The sequence below is a fragment of the Malus domestica genome, chromosome 12 (assembly GCF_042453785.1).
Source record: "Malus domestica chromosome 12, GDT2T_hap1".
NCBI lineage: Eukaryota > Viridiplantae > Streptophyta > Magnoliopsida > Rosales > Rosaceae > Malus > Malus domestica.
The window spans coordinates 30,876,064-30,902,116 of NC_091672.1; the positions used below are offsets into that span (position 1 = coordinate 30,876,064).

Consider the following 26,053-nt stretch of genomic DNA (forward strand, 5'->3'; position numbering starts at 1 on the left):
ATTAGTTTTCGTCAGGTACTATTCATATTTAATTTAAAATAATTTATGGTCTCACGATGTACGATGAACGAACACGATTTGAAGATCCCCATAATCCTCACAAAGAGGATCCTCATTCCTGGTGGACAACGTCTAAAAAACTACAAGCACTTAAATAGAGATGAAATTTTGTCTATAAAGGACATTGCAACAATTTGCAAGCCTCTATCATTTCAAAGTTTCCGAAACCGTTTTTTTTCTATATTTGGGTTTTTGTTTTTACTGTTATATAATGTTATAAGATTTGTATATTTGCTTATTGTTGTATCAAACTTGTTTTGTTATATCATTAACAAAGTTGTTATAGGTTTTGTTGCGACTGTTATATTGAGTTTGTTGTTGTTATAGCACGTATGTTATCGTTATATTGAATAAATTATGACGCCCTCCAATAAAAGCATTTTAAAATGATTAGACAATGGAATTCCAAACATTTGTCTTGTTATATTTTTTAAGGATACAAACAAGGAACAATTGCAGTATCGTACGTAATTTGAAGTTTAAAGATTGTGACAAAATCCTAAATCAATTGAAGTTTGGTGGCAATATGTTAAATAAATTTAATGCTTGAAGGCAATGAAAGTATCTGCAATAAATTCTTCGAAAACAATCAACTTCAACTTGTTTACTAGAAGGATATTTTGCTAACATGGCATATCGAAATGAATTTACATAATAACAACGTTAGGAAGACTCATCTCCGTTGTACCATCTTTTTAATAGATATACAGACAACCAATACAAGTAGGTCCCGCTTTGTTAGAAAAATGATACAATGTGATCTTTCAAAATGTAATCTTCCTAACGTTTTCCGTTAGTGATGACCAACTCATGTATTACCTGCTTCTCATCTCATCATGATTTAGACTTCACATTTCAAATGGATATTGGTTATCTGGTGTCGGCTGTGAATCCAAAGCTGAAAGGTCAAGTTGCTCGAAGTCTGTCCATGACTCTGCTTTGAGCTGTGGAGTTTGAAAAGTTACAACTTACGACATATGTCATCGGGCTAGCGTAAATACTTAACTTTGTTTAAAACTGCTGTTATTCGTTATAGTTTATTTTTACAACTGTTGGATTTTTTATTTTTTTTTGCAACAACTATTTACTTTTTGTTATTTTATATCACTTATGCTAGATATATTGAAAAAATATTGCTTATATATATTATTTTATTTTATTTTGCATATCTCTGTGAACCCTAACTCGTTTTCTACATAAATTTTGTTTTCCCTGTGTACTTGTGACAGCAAGCCTCTAAACCTAAACACGTGTCCACGTGGCAAAGTCTAACATGGAAAAAAACTACTTGTCTTCTCACATGTAGCGTACAGTACGTACGCGTACGTCTTTCTGTACACGCAAATAATCAAATTAAAAAGGGAGACTGAAAAAACACCGAAAAATTAAGCACGAAAAAAGAAAAGAAAAAAACAGAAATCACATATCTTCAAGCTTAGGGTAGTTGAAACAATTTAGACAGGTGTTGTTTGGAGGTTAGAACACATGTTCTGATGTTCATCGTGGATCGTGTGCTACAGCAACAGCCAAGCAGTTGTTTTACACATGTCAACTGCCCACGTATTTGGATGTGCTTATTCAACGATTCTTAGGTCACTGTGCCATATCCTCAATACGTTGCCTTCCTCAAAAAAATTTACAGAAATATTGTGCGCTTGTTCTATATAAAACAATCAAACAGGAGATAGCAACACCCTAATTAGGGTTTTTAATCCGGTGGTGGACATGGAGAAGGAAGAGAGAAAGGTGGTAAATAAGAGAGGCGGAGGAGGAGGAGGAGGTGGAGATAGCATGGGGCGGTCGAGAAAAGGTTGCATGAAGGGGAAGGGAGGGCCGGAGAATGCTTTATGCAGCTTTAGAGGAGTGAGGCAGCGGACGTGGGGGAAATGGGTGGCGGAGATTCGAGAGCCGAATCGCGGGGCTAGGCTTTGGCTCGGGACTTTCAACACTTCCACGGAGGCAGCACTTGCTTATGATGAAGCAGCTAGAAAGCTCTACGGCTCCTCCGCCAAGCTCAACTTGCCAGACCACCACCAGCACCCGTCGACCTCATCGTTGTCATCTGCTAATTTGACCTCTTCGGTTACTAAGCCTACTTCTGAGTATGGAGACTCCGTGAGGGGTTCGAGTAGTGGCAGTAGTGGGGGTGGTGGTGGTGGTGGTGGTGGTGATGGTGGTGGTGGTGGTGATGCTTCTTTGGCTTCATTGATGGTTGGAGGTTGGAGTGTTGGAGATTATTTGTGGGAAAATGGTAGTAGTACTAACAGTACCACTGGTTGTGTGTTGAGCAATTGGGGTGCAGTTTGTGGAGAAAAGGATTTCATAGAGATGAATGACATGGGAGTTATGATGGAGTTGGGAGGAGATGAGTTCATAAATTGGGATGCTTTGGAACCTCCATCATGGAACTAATCAATTAGCTAGTAGAGTTTGTGAAGGGTCAAATATGTCCTAGACTAGTAATAACTTTTTGTGTATAAGCTTCATATGGCTTTTTAGGAAGCCAATTTTTGTTTTTGTTTTTTTTTTTTTAATGTTATATGTTGGTTTATGTTTTCATCTATTTTATTTTTTATGTTAGTGGAACAAAAAAATAAGGCGCATATCATATAACTATCTTTTTCTCCAAAGCTCCACTCTTACCAAATGATATAACAAATGACATATAAAACAAAATGCATTGTGATCAATTTTACGAAAATACGATATTGTTTACGAAGTCTGAAGTTTATCTTATTTTGTCTTTAAAAATGCTAAGAATATGTTTTGAAGATTTTTATAATGTCCCACTTATTGAAATTTATATTTGTGAGGGCGGATTCATGGTTTTAACATTGGATGGTTTTACATGGTACATTTGGGAGGGTCTAGTTTATGCACTTGGAAGAGTCTAGATAGGGGCATAGGCATATGAGGCTGATTTAAGGTAATTTATTTTAAATCATAAAGATAAGTGCTCATTTGCACTGAAAAATTATACTTATTTAACGTAGCACGTACAAAAATATTAGAAATAACTTTCGTATTTTTATGGATTTGATGGTAGCGATGAAGGTTATGATTATGAGTTCCTAGTACTTTACGAAATATTTTTTAAAGGTGTATGAATTTATAGTGAATTTTAAAAAATAATGATGAATATATTATAAAAAAAAATTATAGTTAAGTAATACACCATCCCTTTATTAATTAAAATGCTAGGGACATAACTTGATTATTGGTATTCTCTATGCTCATCATCGTCTAATATTACTATTTTTATTTTATTTAAAGCTTATGTCGTACAATATATGGACAACCATGATGATCTTCTCTTTTCTACCACCATTGAGTGGTTCTCATAAGTCCTCCCATGCGATTCTTGGACTCTCGGATGGTGCATATAGATCAATCCGCATCCGTTTGTGAGGACTGCTTTTACTAGAGAGGAAATACATTTTGGTATATGATCTCTTTAGCATTTTGTAACTTTGCAATAACTTTGCAACTTCTAGGGCTTCTAGGCCGAAGGGTGAGTGCAACGCACACTAAAAAGCAACCCAAAAACTACATTCTATGAATGCTTTATGGGTTTCACCAATGGGGTTCCTATCGGCTAAGGCCCATATTATGTGCTTTGGTACAATTTATTTAAATTGTTCATATTTTGTGACTAAATTCATGTCTCTAGAAAGGTATATAATTTGTAACTTAAGTAATTAAGAGCGTTTATACTTGTAGTCATGTACGTAAAAGTCATGTATCGAAGTTAAGCTATAAGGCCCAAAGATACTAAATAGTTACACAAAATGCAAATCGTTTTATTCATTTTATCTTAGACAATCTGTTATAAAACTCAATTTTCTTGATTATTTCGTATAAAATATGATTGAGTGTGGGACTATGGATTTTCAATCCATGACAGCACCTAGGGCATTGGAATGACCAAAATAATTTGTGTGTAAATGAAGACAAACAGAGCTCTTCATATCGAACCTCCTTGATCGAGGTGGTTTGTCACACTCCAGGATGGTAAGATGACTCTGATTCCGTCGAGGAGATTGCTTGTCTCCCAAAGTGTTTTCATTCTACCGGATCTCACGTATTCAATGTTTTTTTTATATAAGAAAATAAGTATGGAATTCTATCAATCACATTAAATCTCAACTCAAAAATGAAAAATTTTTGTTTGCCGTTTTTATTTTACAAAACAATTTCTTTAAAAATCGTTTTAGTAAAATTTTATTAGACGAGCCCTAATATCCAGCCATAAATTTTTTACAAAATTTGTTGAGCAAAGGGGATGAGGACAATAAATTTTTAGTTGTAACGAGAACACAAGTGGTACACCATGTGTTTTAATAGGAATTGTGGGAAATTTTATATTTTAAGTTATTAACTTTTTAGTACACATATCTCATCATTTGTTTAGTAACACGTGATGTATCATCCCGTGTACTGGTCACACTGAAAAATCTCTCGATGAGGACCCAAGAATTTGGTGGGTACAACGCCCAATAGAGAGGCGCTTAATTATTACCAAATACCAAGCCTACATTGCCACTCAAAAGCAAGCCAAAAACCCACCACCTTTCTTTTGTTTGATAGGCAATTGAATTTTGACAAATTGGGCGAATTTGCTCATTAGCAAATATGTCCTTTACTGGTGGAAATGTGTTGAGCCTTGCATAACGGCGTGGGTTCAAACGTTGTTGATGACTAATATAACATCTAATCTAACAAAATTTATCGTTTGACAAAAAAAAATGTAACTCAAGTGGCTAAAAGTGTTTATATTCATGCTGGAGAATTTGTGTTCAAAATTCAAATCCCTGACCACTCCCCAATATCGCTTATATCAGAAAAAGAAAATATATATGTCAAACAAAACCAATTAAGAACATAACTGTACATTCATACGTTTAGCCATCAGTATAAAGATCGATATCAACAAAAGTTAATTTTACAAAGTTATGAATTTTATACTCTCCCCTTTGTACGTACTTGTTGGGAATTTAAGGGCCTGAAAAGATTGGTTTATGGTTATACTACTTTGGGAATCTATGGAAGATCGATGTCTGTTTCCTGGCCAGTTGGCTGCTTGTCTCTAATTAAGCCATGCCACGTGAAGGGTTTGTTGCAGATGAAGCTGGGGACAATATTGTAATAAAAATCTTTATATATATATAGTATCACATAGAAGCTTACCAAACTGTTCATGAATTTGTTTTCATTTACTCAGCTAAAAAAATCTGTTATGACTTCCAAAACTTTTTGATTATCAGTCGTAACCAGAAATTTATTGTGATTTGAATTTTTCATATATAAAACAATATTCTACACTAAATATTCATCTAACTACAATAATTGAGATTCGAACTTGGATACAAAGAAGGAAGCATTCTACTATAATCAACTTAACGAAGCCCAAATATGCAGTGGGAGATGATTTGTATTTTTCACTTAGAAAGTTAGAAGACTTACTTTTGTTACAAGTTGCTGTAAAATTTTAACCACACCAATTTATTGAACTCAAGTTTGCATGGCTGCAGATATAATCTCTACTAGGGCTCAAGCCTATGATCTGATTCTGCTTTTTCATTAATCAATAAGCACATTTCTAAGAGAAGGTTTCAGTACTGGACCAAAGGCTTATGTGTGAATTCTGCAGAAGCTGATGACAGATAAGTGCTTTTGCAATTTGCACTTAAAAAACAAATTAAATGGGGTTGCTGCATGCTTTTGCTGCCGTTGTTACTTGAGTGACACTTAAACGACAAACATGTAAACAACATTAGTTTATACTCCATCATCATCAATCTTCATACTTGACTTCTGAAAGCAATCTAGGACGGTCTTAATCTTGTTGACGATAAAACAAATGACTCTTTCACAAATCTTAATCAAATGTGACAATCCTATATCATTTTCTTTGTAAAGGAACATACTTCCATTAATGTTTGGCAATCTTATTACACAAATCTCATTGCAAATGGTGCGTTGTTAGTATACTTCTGAGAGATGGTCTAAAAGGGCATAATATACCTACAATTCCACAAATAGTTTAATGTACATTAAGGTGACATATGAAGTGCCTCTTGGAGGTAGATAGATTAAACCCCACCTTATTTATTTAGGTCACATGGCTTATTTATCTGTTGCTTTTTTCTGTCCTCTCTTATAACCAGTAAATGAATCATAGTTGGGATGAGATGGGGCTGACCCATTTTGTCTGCTAAAACTAATTATGTATTAATTTAGCAATCTATAAACCTGCCAAGATATAATTAGATAAATAAATAGATTTAGAGAGTGATGGACATCTTAAGTTCTATGTTATCAACATATTGATTAGCATTTTGCAGACTATGATCTAGGGAAGTCAAATGTCTATGATAATTGACCTTATAAGAGTCCAGCCTTTAAACCAATAAAAGCAAAACTGCAGAATCATTAAGAGGAAAATAAAATTCTGACATTATTGTGTATTTCAGTTCCTCTTTGATTGGGGGATTAATTCTACCAATCAACTTGTTGAGTATCCCATTTTTAATTGTTTGATCACTGTTTCACTTGAATGGAAAGATAGAAACAGCATGGTGTATCTAGTTACTTGATGGGAGAGAGAGAAAGAGAGAGATCAGGCTTTTCATTTGGCTTATGACAACTTCTTGTGTATCCCATTTTTATTTGTTTTATCACCGCCTAAGTTAAGTGAGGAGAAAGATTATAATATATCTAGTCATGCAACGACAGAGAAAAAAAAGAATACATCACTGATTGCACCCAAGTTATGCTTTTCAATTAACTTATGATACAAATTCTCTTATGTAATAAGAGATCCAAAGAGATATACGCAATGGTCTATTTGTTTGGATTGGATTCGGAAAATGATTTTTTACACATCTCACATATATCGGAAAAGAAATTTTATTGCGGACAATTTTGCTACATGGGCTTGTCTTCTCCAACTTTAACTTAGCATGATTATCCTCCGCCAGCGGCTCGTGATACACTGTTTTGAGACTATGTTGGCTTGCCTAACTACCACTTCTCAAATTAATGTGCATATTGGCGTCCAAGTTTATCTCACGTTCTTATTTTTTTTCCTAACTTTATGGTGTTGCTCAACTTGTTTTGCAGGTTTAGACCTTTAAGTTTGGTTTTAGAGAGATTAGGTTTCATGTCCTCCCTCTTTTCTTTGTATCTTTCTTGTTTTTGTTTCTATAAGGGTAAGGTTTATGTCGCATCTTCTTTTTCGTGTATTGTTTTTATTATCTATGTTTTATGAGGTGTAAAGTTTATGTCTCCCCTGATTATGTGTAACTTTTTTTTTCAATATTAATAAAATTACTCTCGTACTGTCGAGGTTTTTCCAAAAAAAAATAAAATAAAAAAGCCTGCGGGATGACTGAGTGCTGAAGGCATACTACAATTATTGCTGAATGAAAAATGATATCCTCATTATATATGCTGCAGAATTTTAATTTATAACATAGGAGAATGTCCACCGTCACAATTCTTGAAAAATATAATTTATTGAAGCTGTAACAAGTAGGTGGAAAACTAGCAAAGCAGGGATTGACTCAAAGGTGAAATTATCTAAATTCTCATTTATTGTGTAAAAAGTGCAGTAATTTGCATGCTAAAATTGTCACCTCACCTATTCAAAATAGCCAACCCAACAACGAAACTCATGCAAAGTAAGTTTTGAACGTAGCACAACTATAGGTCGTAAATAGTGAATAACTACAACATGCTAGTGGCTGCTCAAATAATTCTCTAATATTTAATTTAAGGAAAAATTAGTATTCGATCTTTAGGTTTTAATATTCATTGACTAAGACCTTATCAGTTTTTAAATTTTGATCAAAGTTTCTAGCATTAATATATTAATGAATTACATATGTAAATTACATAATTTTTATAATAAAAATTAGTTATTGATTTAGAGTTTTAATATATTAATGAATTACATATGTAAGTTACATAATTTTTATAATAAAAATTAGTTATTGATTTAGAGTTTTAGTACTCATACCCTTCTTAAACTCCTAATTAATTTTCAATTCAAATATTTCCAAAATATAAAAAACAAAATTATAATAAGTTTGTACTCATTAAATTAAAATTTCAATTTTTTAATCTTATATGTACCCATTCTTAAATATACTAATTTGTTATATGAAAAATGTACCCTTTTTTAATATAAAATGTACCCATTTTTTTTTATATAAAATTCATTCAATCTTTTCTCTAATCCATTTTTTAACATATATAGGTACATTCTATTTCGTTAATTTGAGAATGTATTCATGTCAACTTTAATAGAAGAAATTTAATAATTTTATTAAGCCTAATATCAATTTTTTTTTTTTTTTTTTGTGTTTTTGAAGAATGTAGCCATGTTTTGGTACTATAATTTTTTGGTTAGTTTTGATGAACGTACCCACACACACACACATGTATATTGGAGAGTTTCATCTTTAATATTTTTAATCCCACAAATTATGAGTTTTATTTAAAATCCCATTATATAAATAACTACAAATTTCATTATTCGATAAAAAACTAAAAATCACAAAGGTTTTAGTCAAAGAACATTGGTAGTTAGGGACCGCATCCAAAGTATCTCTTAATTTAACCTACTGGAAATACTAGAGATTTGCATGTTTGATGGTACTCCTGGATTCTAATCCACTGGAGGTAGAGCACGCCATTAATATGGTACCAAACAATTGAAGCAGGAGCAATATATAAAGCAATAAGCTCATTCACTTCCCAGTAGAATAAATTAGAGTTAAGAGTGTACACAACAAGTACACATTTGAGTTAGCTGCAGGTGTGTGAGATTTCTGAGACCCATTTCACCATGCATACCATTTTTGTTTCTTGGGTTGTTCTAGGTCTGCTTGCTGCTTGTGCTGGCCGTCAAGCCGAGGCACGAGCTTTCTTTGTGTTCGGAGATTCATTGGTGGACAGCGGCAACAATGACTACTTGGCCACCACTGCCAGGGCTGACAACTACCCTTATGGCATAGATTATCCTACTCACCGACCCACCGGTCGTTTTTCGAATGGCCTTAACATACCAGATCTTATCAGTAGGGTTCCTACCTACATTTTGTATTATAATCTCTTTCGGTACATGATATATTATTATAGCTTAGTATATATCTTATCAGTAGGGTTCCTACGTACATATTGTATTATAATCTCTTTCGGTACATGTTATATTATTATAGCTAGTGATTATATGTTTATTGTAACATATTTTTTGCATGATATGCATGTTTAGGCGAGCAAATTGGCTCAGAACCCACGTTGCCCTACTTGAGCCCACATCTCACTGGACAAAAACTACTCGTTGGTGCCAACTTTGCTTCTGCTGGGATTGGAATTCTCAATGACACTGGAATCCAGTTTGTAAGTCCTCCTTAAGCTTATTATTAATTCACTTTGGCATCCACTCTTTTAGTAATGTACCAATTAAAGTATACATATTACATCCTATATATATCTTGCGGTTTCGCTTTTCAAATTACCATAAACAATTAATTAACAAGCAGACTTTCCAATCTTAGCAATGTCCAAAAATGCTATATTTTTGCAGCTCAACATAATCCGAATCTACAAACAACTGAAGTACTTTCAGCAATACCAGACTAGAGTGAATGCTTTAGTTGGACCTGAGCAGGCTCAGCGACTTGTCAACGAAGCACTTGTTCTGATTACCCTTGGAGGCAATGATTTTGTCAACAACTACTACTTGGTGCCCTTCTCTGCTAGATCTCGACAATTCTCTCTCCCGGACTATGTCGTCTACCTCATCTCCGAGTATCGCAAAGTTCTAGCGGTAACTATATATGTGCCTGATGACTTTTATGAAGTGTTAGTAATAACTCCGTCATTATTTTTGTTACTGCTAATGGTTGCACTATGTCACTATTATTACTTCAGCATTCTTACCCTTTTCATTATTTAAGTAACATGATATGCATAAAGAAATGTTCTCTTGCTACCAAGTAATTATAAAATACATGGTCATTCACTATTGAATTTTATATCAGGGTGAATGACAATGTATGTGATTTTAATGTTTTAATTGATATTAATTAAAGGTGATGAGCGACTATAAATCTTTGTTCATTAGGTGACAAACAAAACATAACTCCCATATATGCATACCAGCCTCTTACCACATGCCTACGCGTGTGGCATTTGAATTTTTTTTTTTTAATGTTCTAACACATTGTTTTTTTCACTTATTAAAAATAATTAACATAATCACCTGCAGTTTCATTATGTGAGTTTTTTTTTTTACTTTTTTTTTCCTTACTTTTTGAAATCTTATTAGGAGAATAGTAATTTGGGTATTATAAAAGCTTCATCATTATTGCATTCTCCCTTTGTATATGTAGATATTCATACATAGAGAAATGGTCACAAGAAAGTTAGGATATAGATAAGAGGAGTAATGCGACGATCTGGGGAGCAGGGAGTAATTGGGAACTTTGGAAGACATATATGCTTTCTTGGTGTGAACAGCAAGCAATATGACATTTTCATTAATGTCTTTTGCCAAAAGCACTTAGGACGACTCTCTGCCTGCATTCAAGTCTTTTGCTGGGGACAAAGATTTCATAATATATCAGACTGTTCACTTTTATTAGACAAACCATCGTTAGCTTAAAGAAATTGTTTACTTGCTATCAATCCAAGTCAACATATGCATTTCATTCGAAACCATATCAAGCAAATTAACAAATAAGTGGTGGGAAAGGTTTCGAGGTTTTGAACGATAACCCAGAGCTCTACATACTTTTGAATTTTTTTTCTTCCCTACGTTACCATGAATAATTCCTTCCTATGTAACTAGCTAGGTCAACATGTTTCAAGCTTTACGTGCTTTTTACAATATATGATTTAATTTTACTTTGTATTTTTAAAATGCAGAGGCTGTATGAATTAGGAGCTCGTAAGGTTTTGGTGACAGGCACAGGGCCACTAGGGTGTGCTCCAGCAGAGTTGGCTCAGCGCAGCAGAAGAGGCGAATGTGCGGTGGAGCTGCAGCGAGCTGCTTCTTTATTTAACCCACAGCTAGTCGATATGATCAACAGCCTGAATGGCCAAATTGGCTCAGATGTATTTGTTGCTGCAAATGCATTTCAAATGCACATGGATTTTATCTCCAATCCTCAAGCTTATGGTATGTACGTCTAATAAGCTACACAACATCTAATAACCTTATGGTATGTACTACGTCTAACAAGTTACAAGGAGCTTGTAACTTATTTGGCTAAGAGCACACGACGTCTTTCTCTTGCCTGTGTTTAGGGTTTCAGGTTCCGGCCCCTCGAATTAATGTTATCTGGTGTCTTTGCTTTGCAGGATTTGTGACTTCAAAGATAGCTTGCTGTGGCCAAGGACCCTACAATGGGATCGGACTCTGCACAATTGCCTCCAACTTGTGCCCAAATAGAGATTTGTACGCGTTTTGGGATGCATTCCATCCTTCTGAGAAGGCAAGCAGAATTATTGCGCAGCAAATCCTTACTGGGTCCAACAAGTACATGAATCCAATGAACCTCAGCACTATTTTGGCCTTGGACTCTAAGACCTAGAACTAGTTCTAGAACTACAAGGGGTGTGTTTGTTTTTCTATCATAAGACTTTCTTCAGTTTCTCAATGTGTCTTCGTTAGTATTGCCCATTTATTATAATTTTCCTTGTGTCGTGAAAACGTTAGTGTGATATTGTTATTTTGATTTCACTAGTTTGCCTATTTAATAATTTCAATTTTAATTAGCTTTGTCTTTGTTTTGTTCCCTCCCTCTCTTGTCATAAACCTTACATTCAAACATCATATTTTGCTACCAACCCCATCTCATCGAAGATGACCAGCTGGCTATTAGTCCTTGAAATAGATTCTAAGTTCGAATCTCTCCTCCCTGTTGAATCTTTGGGAGTACAGTTCCTCGTCGACAAACAGAAAACACGTATGTCTAAGGACCAAAACAGTCTCAAACATTTAAGGCCCAAAAATAAAGGGCTCACATGTTAAAGTGAAGTATGATATGACTTCCCAATCGGCCCAAATTTTGATATTATAGCTGTGTGTAATATCTTCAGCTCAACACACCTACAGAACTCCATGGCTTTCGGTTCTTTAGGCTTAATTTTATTCAGTTTTTCTAACTGCTTTTTGGCTGAGATTTCTAACTTGGCTTTTAGGAAACAATCTTGCCAGTCGCAGAGAATTACATTTTTACATGGAAAAATAGATCAGATGAGAAACAACCTGTTCTTGGGTGCAAACCCTTATAAACTTCGACAAATGTAAAGTACAAATACGCATGTAATAACTGTCACATCCCGGCCCGGACCCCCACCACATTCCTGGCTCAACTCTGTTGTAGCATGATATTGTTTGCTATGAGCCACAACCATGCCCTCACGGTTTTGTTTTTAGGAACTCACACGATAACTTCCCAGTGAGTCACCCATCATGGAATTGCTCTCGCATGAACTCACTTAACTTCGGAGTTCCGACAGAACCCGAAGCCAGTGAGCTCCCAAAAAGTCTGGTGCTAGGTAGACATGGGAATATATATATAAGGCTTACAGGATCCTCACCCCTAGGCGGTGTGGGATCTTACAATCCACCACCTTAAGGGCCCAACGTCCTCGTCGGTACATTTCCGCCCAAGGATTGGCTCTGATACCAAATTGTCACATCCCGGCCTGGGCCCCCACCACATTCCGGGTTCGACTCCGCCATAGCAAGATATTGTTCGCTTTGGGCCCAAACCATGTCGTCATGGTTTTGTTTTTGGGAACTCACACAAGAACTTCGCAGTGGGTCACCCATCATGGGATTGCTCTCGCGCGAACTCGCTTAACTTCGGAGTTTCGACGGAACCCGAAGTCAGTGAGCTCCCAAAAAGCCTCGTGCTAGGTAGATATGAGAATATACATATGAGGCTTACAGGATCCTCATCCCTGGATGGTGTGGGATCTTACAATAACTTTAGTATCATAGTAATACCACGTGATAACATTCTAGATACTATAAATACCCCCTAATTAAGAGTCTAAATGTAACCTCAGATAGAAAAATCAACTACCAAAGCGACACAAATGTGCATAGCATTCTGGTCAACTGAGTGTATATAGAAAAATGTAGGCTAGAATTGTAATTATATTTGATGCACTACTGCAATTGGCAAGCAGCTACCAATAAACTAGGTATTGAAAACCCTAATGAGAATAATGTAGTAAATAATGGGCCATAATTTAAGTATTCAAAGGAAAATTTAGGGTTGATACAGCTGTCTGTGGCAAATTGGAGGTTTGGAGTTGGAGCTCAAATAGTGCAGAAATGTGAAAGTTGAAAGCAAATACAAACAACGAAATTAACCCAGACTGATTAGGGGACAACTCGACAGCCATATGGAGGTGCCGTATATACAGTTTGTATGAACACTTTTGAAATAAATTTTGTATTGCCCCAGCAAGGACAGATATCGGTATGATGACAACTCTCTCCAACTCCATTAACTTGGCCTCCAAATGTGTTGTACACCATATAATAATAGGAACTTTAACGAAAAGCTCCCGGTATTGTTCACTTTACCCTTTATTTTGTCTTTATTGTTAAGACTCAAAGTTTTCAAGTATTTTTCATTAATTTTCCTTATAATATATATGTCCAAACTAGTGTTAAGAAAACATTTACCTATACACCGATCAATGTTGTGTGTTAGTTTCTCCTTCCTCAGTATCGCTTGATGCTTGTAACAAAAGAAAATTAAAGTGTAATTAGGTTCAACCGTTCAATATATTTTGCTTACAAATCTACAACATTAGAGTTGAACCCCGAAATATTCGAAAATTTTTAGTACAACAAGGAGGCATTTTGCAGTTGCATGCCTGTCTCAATGAATTTCACTTAATTTTGTTCTTAATTGTGCAGCTATTTTCATTTGAAGCTAGCTTGACACAGCTGCTAGGGTGTCAATCAAGGGCATGAGTTTCAAGTGCTCTGCATTGCTGAAAATTAAAGAGCCTCACAAGTAGGTTGAAAGAAAAAGAGTTGAATAAAACTTGACAAACCGTCGGGATAAAGCTAAGGCTTTTGTTTTTGTTAGTTGAAACGTCCCTACAGCAAAAGTCAATTCGTCGGAAAGATACTGTTGTGTAGTAGTTGGTATTATAAAGGCTCCCTTAATTCATATATATATTATATTACTTCACGTTACTCTAGACTGGTCCAATTATTTTGAGAAGTAAGTTTATGGGCCCCAAATGCACGTACAATGCACTAATGTTATAAAGTATCTTATTAGCGAAATCAATTTACTTATATTGAGAACACATAACTTTCCATGGAGAGAAAAAAAATGAGAGAACCGGGAATTGCTTTATGCAAGTTCTTTGCCTTCTCATCAACCAGACATGCTCCATGTGCCCACATGTTAGACTTTGAACATTTGTCACATATGAGGAGGTATCTAAGTATGTGAATAAAGATTCTAGTAAGGAGACATGTAAGTATGTGAATAAAGATTTCATGTCGAAAATTTGTCAAACCTTGCATGTTCTAATAAAGAGTTGGACTACTGTCAGTCACCATATTGCCAATTGATTTTATGGTGAAACTTTTTTTTTTTTAAGACAAACTATGTTTAAGCATGTAGGGTTGAATAGCTATACTTTTGATTTGAATTTGCAATCAGATTCCAATCATTCAATAGTTATTTTAAGCAACTTTTTCGGGACCTTAATGCAATGAACATTGAGAATGATTAGCAGAAGATTTTAAAGCTGTGAAATTAGATTGTTTGCAATCAAATCTCCACTAACCATGTTGACTAAATAATTACCAAGTTTTATGATAATAATTAGTTTTGATCACATGCCTGGTGGCAAGTTTTTCTAGGTTAGCAAAACTACTGCTGGGAGTGGAAAAGTTAAATCTATAAGCTACATTCATAGGTGCTTCTATATTCTAAGGCTTCTAATTAAATTTTAACCAGGGGTGGTCACAACCATAATTGTTTGTACCATACTTGATCAATCCCGAAACTACTGAGCACCGGTCAACGTTATACCGTCAAAGACCCATAAGAGTTTTCCTCCAACCATGAGGCTAATTACAGTGCGACACGTGTCGACATCAGAAGTCAATCGTAGCGCGACACGTGTCAACATCAAAAGCCAATCACAACACGACACGTGTCAATGTCATAATGAAACTAGAAACTCTCTTCTATAAATAGAGATCATTCTCTCACAATATTTCCTAATGTCATTTGTACTAAATCATTCATTAGTACTCACTAAAGGAGAGCTTGAACCTATGTACTTGTGTAAACCCTTCACAATTAATGAGAACTCCTCTACTCCGTGGACGTAGCCAATCTGGGTGAACCACGTACATCTTGTGTTTGCTTCCCTGTCCCTATCCATTTATATACTTATTCACACTAGTGACCGGAGTAATCTAGCGAAGGTCACAAACTTAACATTTTCTGTTGTACCGAAGTCCTCACTGATTTTGTGCATCAACATTTGGTGCCGTCTGTGGGAAACGAACCAAATTTGAATTATCATTATGGTGAAGTTGGTAACTGTCACGGGCAAAGTTTGAAGAAGGAATGTATTTCACGAGCATGGAAATTTCATCACAAATTATCAACAACCTGTCCCAATTGCTAGCATGTGAAATTGGCTGTCACATTAATGTGATTCTTTCTCACAATTTGTAACAATTAGGTGGTGACTACTGATGTTCGCAAATAAGAATAATATTTATCTGCAGCAGGTTAATTTGATCCCTTCCAACACTAGATCTTTAGCACGAAAAGTAAAAACTGTAAAAGGGTTGAAGTTGAGCAAGAGAACAAACTTGAACAGCACATATGCATGTAGCGTGCTCTTGCTTGTCTACAAAATGTGCTGTCACGGGGCATAATCTTGTTTACAGCATGTCAAGTTATAGACATAAAAGTGCATATACGTTAAGTTGTAGGAGAATGACTTACCTATATTGGCTATCGGAATAATATTCTAAATAAATAACGCATTGTAATATACACCAATGCGGTATTTGTTTTTAATATCCTTATAGTGACTTATTAAGTGTGGTCAAGTCTCTTCCCAATTCAAGGACATGGTCTAATGAGCCTGACCCAACTGACAATTACATTAAATTTTTCTCATTTCTGAGTTCTGACTTGGCAGTAAGTTTAAAAGCTAAAATATTGGTCGAATAACCACTTCAATTGATCACTTACAAGAAGCTCTGAAATTTCAAACCAGCTTTTGCTTTTGCATTGCCAACCATACAAGGCATTGCCATAAACACAAACTACAAATATAGCTTTGCTTTTGCACAAGTGGGCCTAAGTTTTTACTCCGATCGGCCAACAGCCCTACCTATATAATCCCCCTCTCATCGATTCAAACTTCCACATATACTCATTGCGATCATTGTACAATCATAAAAAAAGATCTCGGTGAAACTCCTTTCTATTTTCTTTGTTGGGTTACTTTCAAAAGTCAAAAGCCAAATCCATGGCTAGCTCATTGGCCATTTTTGGTGTGCTCATGATCATGGCATTGGGAATGTTGAGTTATGAGGCTGAGGCTCGTGCCTTTTTTGTCTTTGGAGACTCACTGGTCGACAATGGCAACAACAACTACTTAGCCACCACCGCTCGTGCTGACTCTCCTCCTTACGGCATTGACTATCCCACCGGCCGACCCACCGGCCGTTTCTCCAATGGCATGAACATTCCTGACTTCATCAGTTAGGGTTTTCTTCCATTCTCTTTTTCTTTCCGATTTTTCGGGTTTTTTTTCTCCTCAATCGCATTTACTGAATTGACCTAATATGTGCGTGTGTGTATATATAGGCCAGCAACTTGGCGCAGAACCTACATTGCCATACTTGAGTCCAGAGCTCACAGGGCAAAAACTACTAGTTGGTGCAAACTTTGCCTCTGCTGGCATTGGAATTCTCAATGACACTGGGATTCAGTTTGTAAGTTGTTTTCAAACCAAATAAAGGATAATGCAAGATTAGCTCTCTAGTTCCCAGGCACAAATTGCTACATGCTAGTTAATTAATTATCTTCGTAAAGTTGTCAACCAACAATTTATTTATTTTTTAACTAGTAATGGATTATATGTGATATTTTCAGATAAATATAATCAGAATGACAAGGCAATTCGACTACTTCCAACAATACCAGCAAAGGCTGTCTTCCCTAATCGGACCTCAACGTACCAAACAGCTCGTAAATCAAGCACTCGTCCTCCTCACCGTCGGCGGCAACGATTTTGTCAACAACTACTACCTGGTGCCTTTCTCCGCAAGATCTCGCCAGTTTGCTCTGCCAGACTATGTCAAATACCTCATTTCTGAGCTCCGAAAACTTCTCTTGGTAACCAATTCTCGCTTAGGCTAAGTTTGATAATGACTTGGTAGCTAAGCGACAATGTCACATGTTAATGACTTATTATTAAGTGTTGTTTGATCATCCTTTGTGTCATAACTTTACAGAAAATGTATGATCTTGGAGTACGAAGGGTTTTGGTGACGGGGACAGGACCACTAGGCTGTGTGCCGGCCGAATTGGCCATGAGAAGCAGGAACGGAGAATGCTCGGCGGAGCTGCAACGAGCGGCGTCTCTGTACAACCCCCAACTCGTTCAGTTGCTGAGATCACTCAACAGCCAACTCGGTTCCGATGTCTTCATTGCTGCAAACACTCAGCAGACGCGCAATGACTTCGTCAGCAACCCTCAAGCTTATGGTAAATAAATTATACATACACATATATCAATCTTATGACCACGGTGTAATATTATGATCATGGATTAAGCGTAGGTTTAAAAGATTAATGTATTCGTGAATCTCCGGATCTCCGCTTATTTTCAACCCCACCAAGCATTTTGTCGCTTACCATGCCCTTTTGTAGTGTTGGTGACATAACATTATTTGTTTTAATTTTTATTGTGTAGGATTTTCTACGTCAAAGATTGCATGCTGTGGACAAGGACCTTACAATGGCTTGGGGCTGTGCACGGTGGCCTCAAATTTGTGCCCGAACCGCAACCAATACGCTTTCTGGGATGCATTTCATCCAACTGAAAAGGCGAACAAACTGATCGTTCAGAATATTTTGACAGGGGATGAAAAGTACATGTACCCCATGAACCTCAGCACCATCTTGGCTTTGGATTCCAGGACCTAAGACATATGTTTATCTGTCTTTCCATTTGAAACTATATTTATATGTACTAGATCATGATATGTGTTAAATGTGAGTACTAGCTGCCATTGATGTTTATGTGTGTGCTGGGATGTCTAGTGATTAAAAACTGATTGGAGCTTCCCAATTGCTTTGTTCTTGTAATGGTTGATGGGAAAGATTTTTCCCAAGTTGACAATGTCAAACTTTCCAAGTTATGTGCAATCATCTCTAATTTCCATTCAGTCTTTTTGTTCATTGGGTTTAGCTTGATCAAAATTTGCTGATCTTGTGCCGTGTTTACGTAACCGGAATGGAATACGAAGAAACGGATTTGCACTTTTTTCGAGGCATTCAACCGTTTACCAAACATTTCAGTAATCGGAAACAAGGTGGGGCTCACACAAAATCAGGAATTGAACTCCTGAATCTCCCGGAATTGGATCCCCTCCATAGAGGTGGTATTTGGATTCCGGGGAGAAGCCTTCATCAGGAATTCGACTTTTCTACCCAAACTACCCCTGTCCTTATGCCTTTCAGCAGAGTGCCGACTCCAACTCAATCCCGTCCACCCGCAATGACGGGGCTCAAGCTCACTGGTTCAGGATGATTTTGTCAGGATGGGTTTCAAAGATGTAGTTGGTGAAGAATGGGTCTGTCGACAGGGAAGAAGATGGAGAAAAGAAAAGAAAAAATATGAGGAAGCTAAAAGAATTGGGGGATGACGGGGAAGAAGACGAAGAAAGGAAAAGAAAAAAATAGATGACGGGGAAGAAGAGAGAGTTCTGAAAGAAGATGGAGAGAAAAAAATAAAAAAAGATTTTGGAATGATAAAGAAAAAGTATGAAAATAATTTATTTATGTAAAAGCAAACTAGTTTTCATTCGGATTGAAGTGAATTAGTAAACAATTTATATGGATTTAACATCATCATTATTCGGATTCCAGATAGTTTTAGTAAACAACTTCAACAAGAATCTGATTCTGATTCCACCTCATTTCAATTCTTTCTCAATCCAATTTTTCCTCAATTCAATTCCCCTAAATTTGATTACGGTTTAGTAAACGCGCAGTTGGTTTATTGTAGCTATTGAACATAACCTTTGGGCGCGACCAGTTCTTCGTGTTACATGGGTGTGATTTGTCTACTCTCTTTCTAGAATACCACTTAAAAGTTCGTTTTTGTGTGTGTAATTTAAGAGTCGATGGAAAATACTTTTTTTCGTTATACTCGAGTGACATTCTAATTAGCGTAATCTAAATTATGGAAAATGAGAAGCAATCCCTTCTCCTTTTCTGTAAGTGGTCTAATATCCTAGTAAATAGTATGTTGAGTTTCCACTCATGCATCCCGATTTCGAATTCTTTAATTCTCTAAATCGTTATAATAGTTTCGAACCCTCTATCTCTTTAATAATATATTTTTTTTTTACGAAGAATGTTGTTGTAACAAACTTCACTACGCAAAAGTTATGCCATTGAATAATTAAGCTAGGTTAAACATTTTCTCTTCCAAGCTGCAAGACTTTTCCAGTTTCCCGAGAAATTTGCGCTGGTTGCTCTAGCTAGCTTTTTAGGACCACTTGCCCTGCTGCCATTACCAACCAATTTAATGCATGTCACGTACTTCTTGTTGGAGCGCCACGTTTCGAGCTTTTCATATCTCTTGGATCCTCTACTTCTTGTTGGAGCTAGCGCCACGTTTCGAGCTTTTCATATCTTTATTATAGGATTTGGATTTAGGGTTTAGGGTTTAGGGTTTAGGGTTTAGGGTCCTCTCTGAATCTCTTTTATGAGAATCTTAGAGATCAATGCACAACGATCATTCATCAAAGATCGTGTGATCACAATTAAATATTCTTATATTTTTAAAAGTAAACCAGTCTAGTTTTGCAAAAATATTTAATTGTGACCGTACGATCTTTTGATGAACAATCCTTATGCATTGATTTCCGGGATCTTCACGGAAGGGATCCAGAGAGCATCCAAATCCTTTATTATATCCTACCTAATACAATCAAATATCCGTCCAATTAACAATTCCCTGATTAATTTTCAATAGTTTTACAACAAAATAATGATGTATGTGAATGTGTTTTTTGTTTTAGCCTTTTAGGATTTGTTTGAAATTGTTTTTAAAATAACCAAAAGTTGTTTTAAATTAGTAAAATAGATTCTGAACATATTTAGCAGAAAAAAATTAAAATGCTTCTAGGTTCAAAAAATCACTTCAATTCTTCTAAGCATAACTTCTTTATAAATAAGTAGTTTCAAACGAACCCTCAATTAAGAGATATTGAAGATATGAAGAAGAGACGAGATCAAATCTTCTGCACCCAAATTTGGTGTGATCTCTCTGTAGCTTTAATAAGTGATTAACATATATTAAATTCATAATTATTATCTTCACTTTTCTAAAATTTTTTGTTATGAATTTAATATGTGTCAATCACTCACTGGGGGCACAGAGAGGCCACACCAAATTTGGGTGCAGAAGATGATTAAAGACTAGAGTATGTTTTCTAATGTTTGTGCCTACATTTCTCTTCTAGCTAGCTGGAGAGAACAATATTGGAGAGATTTTTCAGTGTGACCATCACACGGGATAGTACATCACGTGTCGCTATATAAATGGTAGGATATGTGTGTTAAAAAGTTAATAACTTAAAAAATAAAATTTCTCATAAAAACACATGGTGTACCATTCGTGTTCTATTCACAACTAAAAATTTCTCACAATATTGATCGCCCGAGTACTCTTCTCATTTTCTTCGAAGTCAAGGCACCTCCTTCATGGAAGACGGACTTCGATATTGATGATGATGTTGCCTCTCTAAACTATTTTAAGTGGGTTCACTCTGAATCCCACCCTCTTTACGTGACAAGTGGTTTGAAAAGAGACTTCTTTCCTCCCCTCAGACGTACCTCCCACTTAAAACCAACCACTACAAAGATGCTTAAGGGTAAATAAAAGCCTAGCTAACAAAATTAACTCCATGCACGTACTGCGCATGCCCTATATAGTTTGCTTTAAATGAATTCTCAGCTGTCCATACATTACTTCCAACCAACCCAACCCTTTACAGTTTACACTGCAATATATATCGATCCTGACCAAATCACATAATTAAGCGTATCAATGGCTACAGCTCTTTAGTAAGTTGGTGATTAGATTATTACTTAATAAAATTAATTAAGTCAGGAATAAACGTGCTCATTTTCTATTGGTCGATCTTGACCAACACAAGGCAGATGCATGCAGATTTCATCAGCAACCCCCATGGTACTAATTCATGAATTTAATTGATTTTTGTCTTTAAAAGATGATATTTTGACTACTTTTGAAATGACTAGAAGTATTTTTTGATAACCAAAAAATCCTTCCGACTGCAAAAGTTGAAAGTGCTTATGTTGACTTCTTAAAGAAACACTTTCAAGTTCTTTTTCAAGCAACACTAGGATTTTAACAAAAATGTCAACATGTTTCTATAAAGCACTTCTAGCAAAAGGAGGCTCAAACGAGTGCTTAAAACAAATTACATTGGAAATTGTTATCGATTCACTCATGTTATAACACATGCATATATTTATTCTTACAAAATCCCAAATTTGAAACACATTAAACACGTTGTTCACTCATTTTCTAACGCGTGGTTGTGCATTCACTGCAGGGTTTACCACATCGAAGGTAGCATGTTGTGGGCAAGGACCCTACAATGGACAAGGTCTCCGCACATTTCTGTCCAATTTGTGCCCAAATAGAAACCTGCATGCGTTTTGGGATGCCTTCCCTCGATCTGAAAGAGGCTAATAGAATTTATGTAGAGATGATCACGACGGGCTCAACTGACTATATGAGCCCCATGAACCTCAGTACCATAATGGCCTTGGACTCCACCATCTGACCTGAACGAATATATATATATATATATATATATATATATATATATTACAAATGTGTGTGTTTTTCTAAATTTGTTGTACAAATTTAAGTCATTGCTTAACTATTACTAGTATATGCCCACACCCAAGCTGAACTTGGACATGAGATAGATTGCATGGCCAGGTAGGTGGCTCCATATGTGGCAATAGTTACAACGGTTATTATGCGCAAGTGTTTATTTGAATTTGCACTTTAGAAGTTAACACAGATAAATAATATAGATGAATATGGTCCCTTTTTTGTATAACAGAACCAAGCTTGACTTATACCGGACTCCCAAAGCTTAAATTCTTGGTGCATGTATATCAAGTTAACAAACACATCAGGTGGTTTTAATTGTTGTAGTATTTGTCCATGAATCAGGTACATTGCAGAGGGTGGGCTTCAGGCAAGTCTAGAGATTTTTGAGGTCCGGGACAACGTAAAAAAATGTGCTCTCACTTTATATAAGAAAAATATTTGTTTTCACACGTAAGATTTCGATAAAATTATACTTATAAAAGCACTTCAAACTTGATAATTTAGAAACACAGAAAAACTAATTTATTTTGTATCGTGAGAAGGAAACAAAAAAACTCCGGGTTTACAAGTAGATAAATATGAGTTTTGTTTTCCATCTGAACTTTTAAAGTGTTTTTTTATATAAATCGTGAGGTGTTTTTTCTTATTTACTAACCTTGTCAATATGGGACTAAAAAAATAATGATGTTTTCTAGTGTTTAATTGATATGTATAAGTAATAAATGAGTACTAAATTAAACTTTTTGATGATACGTTATATAATTTGCAAATTTGGTCTAAAAATTTGGTAACGCATTACTCTTCATTGAATATTAGACTTGAATTGAAACAAATGTTTAAAAATAACAACCCACATAACTACTAGCTACTAATAAAAAATAAATTAACAACCAAACAAAAATTCGTAAAAATTGAAAAGAATAAACATGTACCTAGCATTTCAAACTAAGGACCTCTCGTTAATTTTAAACAACAAAAACCAATGATTCTAATTAAACTTCTTGATCATTTAGTCAAAATTTATATATTTATACTCTTATGAAAAGAAATTTGTAAAAATTGAAAAGTAAATAAGCACACATGTGGTGTTTTGAATTTAAGACCTCCTCGTTAATTTAAAACAACAAAACCACAAATTTTAGTTAAATTTCTTTGTCATTGAACCAAAATTTGGAAATTTATACTCTTATGAAAACATATATAAATATACTACTCTAATAATTTTGATGCCTCCAATTATTTTGAGCCTCAAACGATCGTCCGGCCAGCACTGGGCTTGCGCCGGCCCTGGTGGGCTTACTGGTGAGCGCAAGCGATGGGTGCCTTGAAGAGGGAAAACACCACGTGAACCCTATTGAAACCTCATTCAAGCAAAAGATGTCTTGAGGAGTGGAAGATACACCACAGAAAGCTTTTGAGAACGACGGAATGAAGGAGTTGCAGCTTTAGGGGATGGCGCCTCTGAGTCGGATTATATTAGAGTTGAGATAAGGTTAAGGAAAATTATAAGGGGCCCTGACACGAATGTTTTAAAGCCCAAAGCTGCTACTTAGATGGTAGTATCTGAATTGAAGGAAGAACTAGAAGCACAAGGTCTGCCAACTGATGGTACCAGAAATGTTCTCTACCAGCGTGTCCAAAAAGCAAGGACACCTGCTCCTTATGTCGGGGGGTTGCATAGCTCTGCAAGCAATGCTTCCCCATTTTAGCTGCCCTTGGAACTGTAATATAGTTAATAGCGGAAATAAGCAAATCACAAATACAATTAACCACTAACCTTGTGAAGCCATTGCAGCGGAAACTAGAGCTCTTCTACACTCAACACTACTGTATGCAATCAACAAACAATGGGGCTTGTTCTCTCTGGTTTGCGTAATCAGTGTGAATGCAGGGACCTCTATTACATATCCTTAGTGTTGGTATTTGATTAGGTTACTTCCCATCATGTAATCCTAATCAAATTGTATAAACAAATACCCTTATCACCACAAACCAAAGTTATCATATCAGAATAGTTAAACCTACTCATACCAGGATTACTTCCAGCTTTATATACAATCAAATACATTCCTTGATAGCTTTACAAGTCTAGTTTATCCCAATCTCTTACGACTTCAATCCCTTAAGCACGTGATAAACTTAGTGTGCAGCTCTAATTAGATTACAGGAACTTCACTCTATACTGATCAAATCTGAATGTGTTTCGTCTTACAGGTTGATGAAGAGCTTGATGAACTGCTCCCATGTATCAAGCTAGAAAAAGGAAATACAGAGTTCTGGAAGCGTCGTTTCATGGGATAAGACTTCGGTACTGATCAAGAAAAGGCTGAAGATGTTTCGGATAGTGTCACTGTTGATGTTGCATAAGATGTGGAAAATGACGAAGCTGAAGCTGATGATGATGATGACAAAGATGATGATGAGGAGGAGGAGTACCCACAAATGGGGATTGTGCCGTGTTTTTGCGTGCGGCAGTAACCAGTAAGGGCTCCTCTGCCGTCAGCTTTCTTGAATATATTACAGACTACGCATAGTCTTGGTTATGTATTCGGCAGGTAAGACCATGTTCCTTAAGTTGAGTATGACAAAACTGAAAACAAAACAGAAACCGGAGATGATGTAGGTGTTCGCGTTCATGATCTAAAACACGTTCATCCACACAAATTATCGCTTGCCAAAGAGATTTGATTCTATATTTTGGGGTCTTGTTTACATCATTTTTTCTTCTCTTCCGTTGCAGTCCCCTTTACGATGAAATCATCTCACTGTGTCTCGACCTCGTGGAGCTAGATGCAGCCGTTGCAATTGTTGCAGACATGGAGACGACTGGAATCAGCCCCAGACGAGACATTGGACCGGGTGATTTCTGCTAAGCAGACGACCTGATAGTACTGTCAAAGATAGTTGCAATGCAAGGGTTAGAATTTGTTACAGTTCTCCCTTGCTGTGTAATTAAACCTAAATTTTGCCCACTTAGCAGTGAAGTAATTGACGGCGAGCCTTGGCGCAACGGAAAAGTTGCTGTTTTGCGATAAAAAAGTTACGGATTTGAATTGTGGAAACAATCTCTTTATAAAGTCAGTGTAAGATAACAAGAGTACAACTGTGTACGATAGAATTCTCTTTCCGACTCTCACGAAGCAGGAGCCTTATTGGCTTAGGGTTTTCCTTTTTTTGTAGTGGTAGTAATTATTTTCTGTACTCATTGACTGTTAGCTTAAAAGGCAGTCAAATTCAGCTGTCTTGGTGCATAAGACATGATTGATGCTTGATCTTAAAGCAAGCCAATGAAAATGTGACTTAAAAGAGAGAACGCAATCTAATGCAGCCATTATGTTGTTTAAAGGGCCGGCCGGGACCCGTCCCCGGATTAAATGAACTTGTGTTAGAAGCGGAGTGCGTAAATCATTTTTGATGAAAAATTAAGTTAATAAAAGGGTTTTTTAATGAAAAGAATTTGGACTGAGTTTGCTTTAACAAAAAATTATTCTATAACTTTATTTTTCATGAAAATGGGTTAATTTTATTTAATAAAAATGATCATTCCAACATGACTCATTTGACGAAATTCTAACAATTGATAAAAGGATCGTAATTGCACGTTTTAAGGAGTTAAGAGACTAATAATCATAAATTTTTAGTTGAAAGATTATTGCTCCAATTAAGTTAAAATTGAAGAACCATTTTGAACAATTTTCTCTACACTTTACTCTCATATTTTAGTCATGTAAAAGGGTAAACACGACGTTATATTTGGAATTGGATCCGTTTCGGACCTTAGTGTTCGGAG

The 26,053-nt window shown here is 35.9% G+C and overlaps 3 protein-coding genes and 1 long non-coding RNA gene across 4 annotated transcripts; all 4 read left to right on the plus strand.

Moving 5' to 3' along the window:
• The first annotated feature begins 1,468 nt into the window (after positions 1-1,468).
• Positions 1,469-2,621, plus strand: LOC103451404 (dehydration-responsive element-binding protein 2D). The gene has a single exon (XM_008390810.4). The coding sequence runs from the start codon at positions 1,786-1,788 to the stop codon at positions 2,470-2,472; it is 687 nt and encodes a 228-aa protein (XP_008389032.2). The 5' UTR covers positions 1,469-1,785; the 3' UTR covers positions 2,473-2,621.
• Positions 2,622-8,790: 6,169 nt separating this feature from the next.
• Positions 8,791-11,847, plus strand: LOC103451100 (GDSL esterase/lipase At5g33370-like). Its single transcript, XM_008390533.4, has 5 exons — positions 8,791-9,143; positions 9,338-9,465; positions 9,653-9,895; positions 10,996-11,248; positions 11,431-11,847. The coding sequence occupies exons 1-5, from the start codon at positions 8,912-8,914 to the stop codon at positions 11,661-11,663; spliced, it is 1,089 nt and encodes a 362-aa protein (XP_008388755.1). The 5' UTR covers positions 8,791-8,911; the 3' UTR covers positions 11,664-11,847.
• A 4,471-nt stretch (positions 11,848-16,318) lies between these two features.
• Positions 16,319-18,524, plus strand: LOC103451099 (GDSL esterase/lipase At5g33370-like). The gene is made up of 5 exons (XM_008390531.4): positions 16,319-16,852; positions 16,959-17,086; positions 17,247-17,489; positions 17,609-17,861; positions 18,070-18,524. The coding sequence occupies exons 1-5, from the start codon at positions 16,618-16,620 to the stop codon at positions 18,300-18,302; spliced, it is 1,092 nt and encodes a 363-aa protein (XP_008388753.1). The 5' UTR covers positions 16,319-16,617; the 3' UTR covers positions 18,303-18,524.
• A 5,111-nt stretch (positions 18,525-23,635) lies between these two features.
• Positions 23,636-25,608, plus strand: LOC114820078 (uncharacterized). The gene is made up of 2 exons (XR_003767438.2): positions 23,636-24,818; positions 25,004-25,608. It is a non-coding gene; the product is annotated as an uncharacterized lncRNA (long non-coding RNA).
• The last annotated feature ends 445 nt before the right edge of the window (positions 25,609-26,053 follow it).

Coding starts and splice junctions, on each gene's coding strand:
- LOC103451099 (XM_008390531.4), top strand. CDS start 16,618: ATGGCTAGCTCATTGGCCATTTTTGGTGTGCTCATGATCATGGCATTG. Junction 16,853..16,958: donor GAACATTCCTGACTTCATCA/GTTAGGGTTTTC, acceptor GTGTATATATAG/GCCAGCAACTTGGCGCAGAA. Junction 17,087..17,246: donor ATGACACTGGGATTCAGTTT/GTAAGTTGTTTT, acceptor TGATATTTTCAG/ATAAATATAATCAGAATGAC.
- LOC103451100 (XM_008390533.4), top strand. CDS start 8,912: ATGCATACCATTTTTGTTTCTTGGGTTGTTCTAGGTCTGCTTGCTGCT. Junction 9,896..10,995: donor AGTATCGCAAAGTTCTAGCG/GTAACTATATAT, acceptor TTTAAAATGCAG/AGGCTGTATGAATTAGGAGC. Junction 11,249..11,430: donor CTCCAATCCTCAAGCTTATG/GTATGTACGTCT, acceptor TTTGCTTTGCAG/GATTTGTGACTTCAAAGATA.
- LOC103451404 (XM_008390810.4), top strand. CDS start 1,786: ATGGAGAAGGAAGAGAGAAAGGTGGTAAATAAGAGAGGCGGAGGAGGA.